The sequence below is a fragment of the Gossypium raimondii genome, chromosome 11 (genome assembly GCF_025698545.1).
Source record: "Gossypium raimondii isolate GPD5lz chromosome 11, ASM2569854v1, whole genome shotgun sequence".
Classification (NCBI taxonomy): Eukaryota; Viridiplantae; Streptophyta; class Magnoliopsida; order Malvales; family Malvaceae; genus Gossypium; species Gossypium raimondii.
Genome location: NC_068575.1, coordinates 2,716,899 through 2,728,432, shown reverse-complemented (window position 1 = coordinate 2,728,432; position 11,534 = coordinate 2,716,899). Strand labels below are relative to the sequence as shown.

Here is an 11,534-nt window from a genome sequence, read left to right as displayed (position 1 = left end):
GAATTAAAACCAATATCATAAAGAGATTGGATTATTGATTTGTCGCTTATAAAATAAATAATATCAATTGAAAATGATCGTATTGACTCATTGGTTATAAAGAACTAGAAACCATTTATATATCGACCTATTAAATTTTTAATATTTACATCATAGTATTAAATATTGTTATAGATATGATTTTTGTGTTATAAATTACACAATATAATATATTGTAAACATTGAAAACGGGCGAGGCCAAACTAGGCTTTAACCTTGAATGTTTGAGCTCGAGTTCAGCATATATTTTAAATAGATCTATTTTTCTGTCCAAATCCATTTTTCAAGCATAATATTTTTGCCTAAGGGTGAATTTGGATGGATGATGTGTTTACCCGTGATTAGTGTAAAAACAACGGTGGCGGTGAGATTAGATATTGTAGCGTAAGATAAAAAGTAAGTTAAATACACTGCATCCCACCACCCATCTCCAAACCCACCCTAAATCATCACAAATTTTAGACTAACCTTCGAACTAAGCCTAAACAAATCGCCCGACCTATGAAAAAAATCTACTCACTATACAATTTATTAGCAATTCAACACTAACATAATCAATTGAAGTCAAGAACCAATATTATCAAAAGAGTGGAATACATAATTTTAAAAAAGCCCAAACAATTCCAACCTTCATTTTTATTTTTCGAAAACCAATATGCAATATCATAAATTAACTTTAATTTTGTACGATTTTATATTGAAATTTTGATTTAATTCAGCTAACTACATTGTCAAATTAACACCGTTTTCTATTGATATATTACATACTCAACTATTACATTAATCCAATATAAAAATAAATATATATTACTTTCTTTAAATATGTATAATTAAATTAAACTCGAAGTTTTCAAATTTCATGTGCATATTGTACTAAATTAGAATTCAGGTATCAAATTGCATATTGAAACAAAATTCACGTATAACTTTGATACGAGTTAAAATTACTTTTTGAGGCCTAAACTTAGCAACTATTCCCACATTGAGATCTAAATTTTTTTTTCTATCCAAGTTAAGCGTTGAGCTTGACAATTATTCCCACATTAAGGATTTAAATTTTCTTTTAGTCCAAATTAATCCCTAATATTTTTGTAAAACCCCTAAAATTCAAATCCCAATACGAGAACAATTGTCAAATTTAGAAACTAACTCGGACAAAAAAAATTCAAACCCTAATGTGAGAATAGTTGTAGAGTTTAAGACCTAACTTAGGCAAAAAAAGAAAATTTGAACCCAATGTAAAAATAGTTACCAAGTTCAAGCCCCCAAAAGCAATTCATCCTATTTGATATTCATCACTTCGTTTAGTCCATATGAAGTCACTATAAACAAAGCAAATGAAACACAAATCAAGCTATCAAATAAAATCAATTAAGAAAAAATAAAACAAAGGGGGCAAACTTGTTACAACTGGTGATAATTAATATTAGGCAAACCCAAAAAACACTGCCTAAAACAATGCCACCATTACCAACCAAATTAGTGGAAAAAAAAAAACCCAATTTTTTTTTCATATCCTTTCTTCTCTCCCTCACTGCAAACACACCATACAAAATATTAAAAATTTACTCACACAATTAAACTCTTGGCCTTTTTATCACAAGTTGTAGACACTCTCTTGAAGTTAGTATTTTTATTTTCATTTTTAGCTTCTACATTTCATCATCTGGTCCTCCAAGCATCACCTGCAATATCACACATTTCAGTAACTTCGTAAAAAGAAAAGGGTCAAATTATGGTTTTGGTCCCTGTACAATGCTCAAATTTGAGGTTTAGTGTATGCACTTGTATAAATTGATCTTTCTGTCATTAGTTAGTCCAAATAGTTAACAGCAAAGATGTAGACAATTACGCAATAAAGAGCAGGTAGTGACCTTGGTCACCCGAAAAGGGTAAATTGGCCATGTAATCCCTTTAAAATTTATGAAATTACAAAATAATATAATGATAAAATTGCACTTTGCCTCCTCCCAACAAATTTATCATTCATTTTTTACTCTCCCTAAAGCAATTTTCTAGTTTCGCCCCTGGTTAACAGATAATTATTCCGACTAAAGAGCTGATGTGCATTTTTTTTCTTAAAAATGGTTTAACTCATCATGCTGTCATGATTTTTTTTGTTCATGTTGGAAGGAGTGTTTTTAAGGTAAATCCACATCAACAACTTAATCGAAATAATTAATGGAGTTAACTATTTGAACTAACTAATGATATTGTTAAGAGTATACTAGATAGGCCAAATTAATGTACATGGACTAAAACCCAAACTTGAGTATACCAGAGAGGCCAAACATGGCAAAAATGAAGTATCAAGATAATGAATTTAACTTAGATAGCGGAATTATTCAAAAATAGAGTTAGAAACATACGCTACAGTCGAGAGCATGCTTTCGTGCAACCATGATAGCTGCATTTCTGTCTCTCTCTGATTCAAATGTTAATACGTAAGAGTGCCCTTTCCTTGGTTGCCAAAACAATGACTTGGCCGGAGCATTAGCGTCGCCTCTAGCTCCGCATAGCTTTAATTAGGAAAAGCCAAAAAAAATTATGTGAGAACGGCTAATGGTAAAAAAGTACTTAGGGAATAATAATAATAATAGGTAAACTATACTAGAGGTCACCCAACTATAAAAAGTAGTCTTTTTTCGGTCAGCAATTGGCTAACCTAAAAATGAAAACACCCAAAAATCCAAGATAGTTGGGTGACCAAAAGAGAAAATTAAATAGTTGAATGACCAACAAAAAATACATAGTTGGTGACTACTAATGTAGTTTACCCAATAATAAATACTTGATAGAAAGAGTAAAAATAATCACCAGCATTGATGTGGAATAGTTTTCCCTGGACTTTGTGATCCATCCTCTACAAAGCTTGATCCTCATCTTTCCGATATTGAATGAGTGAGTCGAACGTAAAGAATGATCTTGTCCATTGATCCGAGAAATGACTACCTAGAATATGACATTGTATGAAGAAACTTTGATTAGAAGTGGATGATATAAATATTCTTACCATGCCGAACGATTCTAGAATTTTACAATGAACCACTTAAGGCAAGGCTAAGGGGAAAATGCTCAAATTTTGTATCATCACCTGTCCCCAGCGATGAATATAAGTTTAAAAATAAGCTGTATGAACCCAATGGCTAATAGACCAAAACAATATCAATACATTGATTCACTAGCAAAAATTCATTTATAAATGATGATCAGAATATCACTAATGGACAAATTAATAGGAGTAATTCTATAACCGGTTGCCTGGTCTTTGGCAGCAGGGATGAAGATAAGGGGGGCGGGCAGTGGCCTTGGTCCCCCAAAAATAGTAGATTTTCCATTTAGTCCCTTAAATCTTTATAAAATTACATGTTAGTATAATGGTAAAATTGTAGTTCCCTCCCCTCCCCAAATAATTTATGATTCATCTCTAGCCCCCTAAACCAATTTTCTGGTTTCGTCCCTGTTCAGTAGGAAGGCAAAGAGCAGAAGTAACTACTGTTCAGTAGGAAGGCAAAGAGCAGAAGTAACTAACTGAAGAATCATTACATACATTAAATTCACTGCTGGATTTCCGCAACAGTGTCTCCACGTAGCTTGCCAAACCTGCAGCTGTAAAAGTAACTCCATCAGCATTTCTTGCTTTCATTTCTAAGCATCAAATACGCTAATGGCAAAAGCACAATCTGACATTTAGTCATAACATGCATGCATTTTAGTATAAATAAAAAATCGGAAGTCAAATTGTACATCAGAGTATAAACTAACCAGAATCAATAGGATTGGCAGTTGTTACAGAGATTTTTTGGCCATTCGAGAGAATGTCGGCCTGCAAAATTCGACCAACATCAAGCGGTTCCGGGGCGTACATTGTTTTGTTGGCACCTGATAATGGTAGAAAATAGAATCAGCTGTTGGTAAAGGATACAATGATACAGGTTATCAAGCAACAATGCATTTTCTCACACATTGAAGAGAAAAATTATACCATTCTATATGTTAGATTCTTATGCTTCACAGGACGGAAGTAGGATACTGAGAATCTGATCAACACAGCTAGCTTAGACCTAAAGCACTACTTACAAGAAGGATGAATAGCCACCTGAACAGTAAAAGTACCATAGAAGCTCTTATACTAGGAACCAAATTGCATTTTGCCCCCCTACTCAAAGAACGAGCAAATTAGTCTCTATACATTAGATCAAAGAGCAAACCACTCCTGTTTAAAATTTCATCCATTTCTACTATTAAAAAGTGGTCATTGTACGTTAGAATGTGGTGCACGTGACACTATTTGGTTATCATGTTAGCTATGCCAGTTTTTAACAAGAAATGGATGAATTTCTTAACAGAAAGGATCAACTAGCTCTTTGATCTAACGTACAGAGACTAATTTGCCTATTTTTGAGTGAAGGGGGCAAAATGCAATCTAGATCCTAATACAGGGCCCTCTATGATACTTTTACTGCACCTAAACTGATAAACAAGGTGGATTAGGACATTTGTGAAACTATATCAGGCTTGATGAGGAAAATAGAGAACATAGATTTTCAATGTAGGAAATTAGTACAGCTGGCATTAGGGTGACTCTTCGGTAGTATGATAGAAAGTTCATCATACAGTATGTTCTATATGGCATAATTAAATAAAGCAACTTCAGTTAGGCTAGGAGACTTCCACGTAAAGAAGAACATTCATGGAATGGATACCTGAAATTACTTCCTTTCGATTTTCATCAGAAGATAGTCGATACCACTGAATCGAAGATTGTGAAAGCGATGGAGCATTATCAGATCGAGGCTTGAGTTGCAAGCATGAACCAAGAGTTTCAGAACCATGCAAAACAAACATGCAGGATTTGTTCTCCTCTGCCCTCTTGTTAATTGCCAGCTGTAATTAACTGGCATAGATTAGAACCTCAGATATTATCATAGACTAGTCTTGACCATCCTACTAGCTAATATTTAATGTTCTATCGGTACTAAGAAACAACATGCCAGGAAAATGATAGTCACAACAGAACATTAACAAGGAAATACAACTTAAAACTAACCGGAGACCATTACGGAAGCAAGGAAATGAGGTAAAAGTACCATGGAGGCCTTAGGAGTCAAATTGCGTTTTGCCCCCTTTACTAAAAAATGGGCAAATTAGTCCCTGTACGTTAGATCAAATAGCAAACTGGTAATTTTTGTTGAAATTTTCATCCATTTCTACTGTTAAAAATTGGCATGGCAGACAAAATAATCAGAAAATTACATGTGACATGCCACATGTACCTCATTCTGACATACAGGGACCAAGTTTTAACAGTACAAATGGATGAAATTTTTAACAGAATGACCAATTTGCTCTTTGATCTAAAGTATAGGGACTAATTTGCCCATTTTTTAGTAAAGGGGCCAAAACGCAATCTAACTCCTAGTACAATGGCCTCAACAGTACTTTTACCAAGAAATGATGGTCGAGACCTGGAACATTAGCAACCAACACCCATCAACAGGCTCGACCAGTATGGTTAATGGAATTTATCTTCCAACATTTTGAGTTATACAGTAATATTACCAAATATTCAACTTTCAGAGAAACCAACAAGTTCCGGTATGAAATACTCCATTTCATTTTAGCTACATTTAGGTTTTGAATGAAGATTATTCAAGTTATTGAGATATTCAGCATCAAGATTCACTGCCAAGACATCTATATTTTATCATAAAGGTACTAAACAGACCTCTTTCTGAAGCTTTACTGAGAATATTGTTTTTTCTCGAATTTGAGCTCTGAGAGCACGAAGTTCATGCTCCATATCCATCACCTGAAAACATAACATGAATTGCAATGATCCAAAGCTGCCATTATATCGCAACCATATATATTTAACAATAAAACCCACTTACTTAACCACCCATGTAAATGTAGCCAAGGAGCATAAATATAGTAATTGAAAACTTGAATATACTGAAAACAGTTGACTGTAATCTTTGAAGCATAGCTAGCCTTAAATCATTAATGTGAGGCTATATTATCAAAAGCACATCCATATTTTCTACAACCGCATTTCAATTACAAGACCTACGAGACATACTAACGCACCTTACTAGGCTGATGCATGAATTTAATTCTTCTGGCCTCTTGAACTTCCTCTACTAGTTCCTCAACCTCCTGCAAGAGATAACATCAAAGGTGAATATAGTACATACCATTCAATACAAATATCAGTAGTTCTCACACTACTCTCGATATTAGTTGGATGCAAGTACATAAAGAAAAATAAAGAGTCTAGGTACGTAAATTTTAGTTAAATACAAGCCACATTTCCCAACATGTGTACGAAGAGTGTTATTATTTAGTCTGAATTTACTGTCTAAAATAGCACCCGACTAGACACAGTGCCAAGTAATAATTAAGAGCAACTTAGAGCAGTTATGCTATGTGCTATGTCTAGTTGGACTATTTACTTGGCATCAAAAGTAAGACCAAAAAAATTTTTCCATGTCTAAAACCGGCAAACTAGGGAGGAAGTAAACCTGTGTCTTTTGAGAATTTTCTGGATTCTTTTCTTGCTCATCGAGGGCCTCTCCGAATCGTTGCACAACAGCCCTAGCACTTTCAATTTCAGCACAAGCAAAAGATTTTTCTTGATTGACCAACTTTTTAGCATCTTCAGAAGCCTGGAGATATAAAGGAACAAATTTGATTCGGTAAGACAATCCTTCAAAAAGAAAAGGCAAAACTGCAAGCTCCCGAAAAAGGCTGATCTTCATTTGAGACATCAAGAGAAAGAAACACAATTCAAAACTCGACCGCGGTGAACTGACCTGTTTGAGGAAGTTTGCTAGTTTTTTCACTTCAAACTTCTCCTGAATCAATTCACCTTCTTTTTGGGTCAATTTAACCGCCAATGCCTCGACCTACATGTTCCAAAAAGGATAGTTATAGCCAAAAAAAACTCAAGGTGTACAATGTCTTGAGTGGTAAGAAATACCATCGAGATCATAGCAGAAAGAAAACATGACAATTTGGCATGAATATGAAGAATGCTTGATGTGGCTTTATGCTTTTTACATTATATCATAACAAGGGTTGCATAACTGGAACACTACACTTTGACCTGCTCGAAATTGTGAACAAAACCATAGCTACTTATGATAAGTATATGATGCATTAAGCTTCAAACAAAGAAAAACTTTAGTGAAATATAAAAACGATAAGGTGAAACATGCTAACCATAGAGATAGCTTTCTCTACATCTTCTTTGTTTCTCCCGGCCATTCGACCTCTCAAAGATTCTAAGGCGTCTCTAAGTTTCTTCAAAAGAACATGCCCCTCCAAAGAAGCAACCTCTCTAAGCTTGGCCTAAATTACACGAAAACAAAGCATTATTCACCATATCATCCATTGTCAAGGAGACAGATACGGATATCATTATTAGGAAAATGCATCGAAGAAAAGAGTTAAACCTCATCGGCAAATTTTGCAGCAGCGGTTAAGTTCTTGTCAAATTTACTAGCAAGGTCACGAACTGAGAGTCGCTTGTGCTGCTTGGACAATTGTGTTGTTTCCCTTTCAACAACCTCCTTTAGCGACGGACCGCTGTTATCCCCTCTTGGCTCCTCCAAAATCTGATTATCAGGTCCTAATTTGTACTTCGGAAAGTGGTCCGAAGCAAAGCTCACATCAGCTGAAACAGCCACAATCGACTCTTTCAGCATTGTTTCGTCGATATCGGGACTTATCTTTGTCATCTTTAGGTCAATTAGCTCTGCTCATGTATATAAACACGAAGGAAGCAACCTTATGATCAGAGACCTCAAACAAGACACTAAAAGAACAGATCTTAAAGCATAATTAATCTTACAAAATACCATGAATAATACATGCATAAATACATATATGAGCCTAAACATGGCTAGTTAAATCTTGCATTTAGTAACACCTTCAAGTACCAAAAAAAGCTCAAATCAAGCAAATGAGACACAATCAACTCAACCAAAAAGGAGATTATAAAAAAACAAATTAAAAAAAGAACATAATACTCAACGAATTAAAAGCAAAATAGAAAGCTACATAAATCTAAATGGTTTTCTACAGATCCAAATAAGCAGTTACCAAGTACTAAAGTTCAGCTACAACCAACATTTGTACATTTCACAACAAATAAAGCAAAAAAAAATCTAAAGAAAAATGATGAATAACAAGGCTGATATCATATTTTTCCTTCTTTTGCAATAATAGTAAAGGTATATATCTTATTTCCTTTATAGACTGCAACTATATTCTTCTTCTTCTTCTTCATTTTCTTTTCTCTTTTACTTACAAAAGCAGCTAACCTATATATATATATATATATAATCTCAAACCACATTCCAATAAATTTCCAGCCCACATTTTCATTTCTCCAAAAACAACACCCCAACATATAAAAGAAATACAAAGAAAAGCATAAAGCAGCAAAATCTCAGAAAGAACAAAAAAATATGAAAATGGTAAAAAAAAACCAGCATAAACCAACAAGTTTTTTTTTTTTAATATGAACAATAACAAAAATGAAAATGCAAAGAAAACCCAAATTAAAATTTTGATATGACATACAGGTTGTGTTGTAGTTTTAGAATAATGTAGCCTCAAAAAAATGTGTGTGAAGAGCAAAGCAGAGAAAAGGGACAGAGGAGTTGAAAGCTTTCTAATAACAAGTGAACATGGTGTTAAAAAGAGAGAGAGAGAGAGAGATAGAGAGATTGTTGAGCTTCTGTTATTAGCTGAAGTAGCTGCAAATTTGTGGGTTAAACACAGAAAATGATGAAGAAGATGAAGAACAAAGAACAAAGAAGAAGAAGAGGAATCTGCAAATGGGGGTGTGTTGGGGTTGATTTTTGGAGGTCTTGGAGAAATGCTTTTCCTTTCTTTCTTTTTTTCTAAAAGGAAAAGACTCTGAAAAATAAATAATAATTATAATAATAAAGAAAAGAAAGGGAAAGAGTGAAAGAGATAGAGTCATAGAGAGAGAAAGCTTTTCTTCCTTTTCTGGTGCTATAATCGAATCGAGCCGAATTTAATTAATAACGGGTAAATTATACAGATAGTTATTCGATTATTGAATTTGACACAGAAGATACAAAAATCGAGTCAAGCCAAATTTAATTAATAATAGGTAAATTATACCGATAGTTATTCGGTTATCGATGATTGTCACAAAAGATACAAAAATCGAGTCGAGACGAGTTTAATTAATAAGGGTAAATTATATTGATAGTTACTCAACTATTGGTAATTTTTCATAAAAGTTATAGAACGGTAATTTGGGTTATTTGATTTTGTTTCTTATTTTAAAAATTGGCATAATTTTTCATTGAGTGGCTTTTTATTTAAAAGTTTAAAAATAAATTTATTAATTATTTTATCATAAATATACCAATAACGGAAACACCAAAAAAACCAAGTTTCCTTGTCTTTTAGATTTAACACTCAATATCACGAAAAATAGTAAAACTGTAAAAAAATACCAAATTACATAATGTGTAAATATTTAGGGTTGGACTTTTTAGAATTAAGTCAAAATTGATATAATGTATAAATGTTGAGGGGTTAAAGTTACTATTATGTCAAATTCAAAAAGCTCTCACCTCATCTTTTTATTCGACATTTAACGATCGATGACCTAAAATGAAAAAGTTGATTAATTGAATGACTATTTTATAACTTTTCACAGTTGGGTGATCAATAATAAATTTTTTATTTTCCAATAATAAATATATAAAAGAAATTAGATATTTGATCATTTTAAACTCTACTTGTGAAATTGAAAAAACAATATCGATATACCAAATACTAACCCGTTTAATAAATAATATAAATAAAATTCATAAACTACTAAAATAAAGTGTTAAAAACATCGAATATGCTCAAAAATTATCGAATCAAACTGAAATAATTTATGAACATGCATGTCCCAATTGCATCTTAGTGAAATAGTTAACATATGTCGTAAGTTTTGTACTTTTTATAAAGTTAAAATTTAGTCATTGTATTTAAAATTTAGTTCAACTGTTGACATTGTTAAAATTATTTTGTAAAATTTAAGTTCATTACAACGTCATTTTTAATTGTATTGCTACAAATTGAATTTTTTATTTCAAAATATCGCACCAATAATTTAATAATATTAACTATAAGACCTACATTTTTAAATCTAAAAATTAAAGGACTAAATTTTAAATTTGTAATACTTATAATATATTTTAACGATAATTTAAGAGCATAAATGTCCCAATTGCATCTTAGTGAAATAGATTGATTGAGTTTTTTTTTTAATTATTAAAGTAAAATAAAGGTGAATAAAATATTATAATTATAATAGATCTAAAAAAAAATGATGCCATGGCCACGCGCTGGTCCCATTTGGTTGTTTGACTCAGCTTTTGTCCCGCAGCAGACTCAGTCACTCGGACCACTCCTTTTGTACGTTTTTATTCGGACATTAGTTGTCACTTGTACTAATACTATGCCCTTCTCTTTTCTTTTTTTATAACTAGATTTGGTAGAATTTTAAATATTTTTTAAAAGGGTTTATTTTTAGGAATATTTTATACTTGCCGATTGAGTTTTAGCTCGTTTGATATGAATATTGTTATCAATATAGAAGGATTAGGCGTTGTGTCAAAAAAACGGGTAAATTACACATAAAAGTCCTATTTTTTTAAAATTTACCGAAATGGGCCTGATATTTTATTATTTACCGGAATGGGTCATTTTCCCCGAAATCGCGTCCAAGTCAGCGCGATGTCAGGGGACGGTCGACAAATCGCATCCACGTCGGCGCTTTGCTTACATGGACACAAATCGCGCCTACGAGGACGCGATTTGTCGACATCGCCCTTGACATCGCATGCGTGGACGCGATTTCGGGGAAAATGGCTCATTCCGGTAAATAATAAAATACCGGGCCCATTTCGATAAATTTTTAAAAAATAGGGCTTTTTTATATTTTTCCCCAAAAAAACAGATATGATCAAAGCCTACAATAAGTTTATTCAAAAAAATATTTTATAACTATGGGTATATTTTCAAGTAATTATAGAGTATAATAAAACTCATTTACGATAATTTATTAAGATTAGATAATTACGCATCATAATTATGGATGGTGAAATCAAGAGCTCTGTCAGCTTAAAATGAGAAATTGTTATTTTAGTTTCCAAAAGTTTATAAAATCTTAAATTAATGTATCATAAAATTATAGTTTAGCCTTTCAAAAAAAATATTAAAATTTCAATTTAGTATTTTTAAAATCCATAACTTAATCTCGGTCCCTCTTAAAAGAAATTCTGCCTTCGCCTCTGAATGGGCTTAAACTTGAATGCGCAAGGACAGAAGGAGGATTTAAATTAATATTAATATTATTGAATAAATTGATAAAAAGTTCGATGCTTTTTAAGTAAAATTTTAAATTCGAGTCCTGTAAATAAAAATAATAATAATAAAAGAGTCTTATTTAATGT

The 11,534-nt window shown here is 32.5% G+C and overlaps 1 protein-coding gene across 2 annotated transcripts; it reads right to left on the bottom strand.

Annotated features, from left to right (window-relative positions):
• Positions 1-943: 943 nt before the first annotated feature.
• LOC105761567 (stomatal closure-related actin-binding protein 3) lies at positions 944-8,970 on the bottom strand. Of its 2 annotated transcripts, XR_008190950.1 has the most exons (14): positions 8,629-8,970; positions 7,497-7,798; positions 7,264-7,392; positions 6,855-6,947; positions 6,564-6,707; positions 6,130-6,198; positions 5,768-5,851; positions 4,746-4,926; positions 3,805-3,921; positions 3,590-3,648; positions 2,857-2,991; positions 2,409-2,558; positions 1,613-1,724; positions 944-1,361 (listed from the first exon to the last, which is right to left on the bottom strand). XR_008190950.1 is itself a non-coding variant. In XM_012579416.2 (13 exons), the coding sequence occupies exons 2-13, from the start codon at positions 7,779-7,781 to the stop codon at positions 1,692-1,694; spliced, it is 1,479 nt and encodes a 492-aa protein (XP_012434870.1). In that variant the 5' UTR covers positions 7,782-7,798; positions 8,629-8,970; the 3' UTR covers positions 1,378-1,691. The 2 variants fall into 2 exon arrangements, 1 of the variants encoding a protein (XP_012434870.1); XM_012579416.2 differs by lacking the exon at positions 944-1,361 and having other exon boundaries at positions 1,378-1,724.
• Positions 8,971-11,534: the final 2,564 nt, after the last annotated feature.

Excerpts from the sequence above, each read along its gene's own strand:
- LOC105761567 (XM_012579416.2), bottom strand. The coding sequence starts at position 7,781 with ATGACAAAGATAAGTCCCGATATCGACGAAACAATGCTGAAAGAGTCG. Across the intron at positions 6,199-6,563 it reads AAAATTCTCAAAAGACACAG|GAGGTTGAGGAACTAGTAGA; the intron begins GTTTACTTCCTC and ends TATCTCTTGCAG. Across the intron at positions 2,559-2,856 it reads ACTATTCCACATCAATGCTG|CTATGCGGAGCTAGAGGCGA; the intron begins GTGATTATTTTT and ends TCCTAATTAAAG.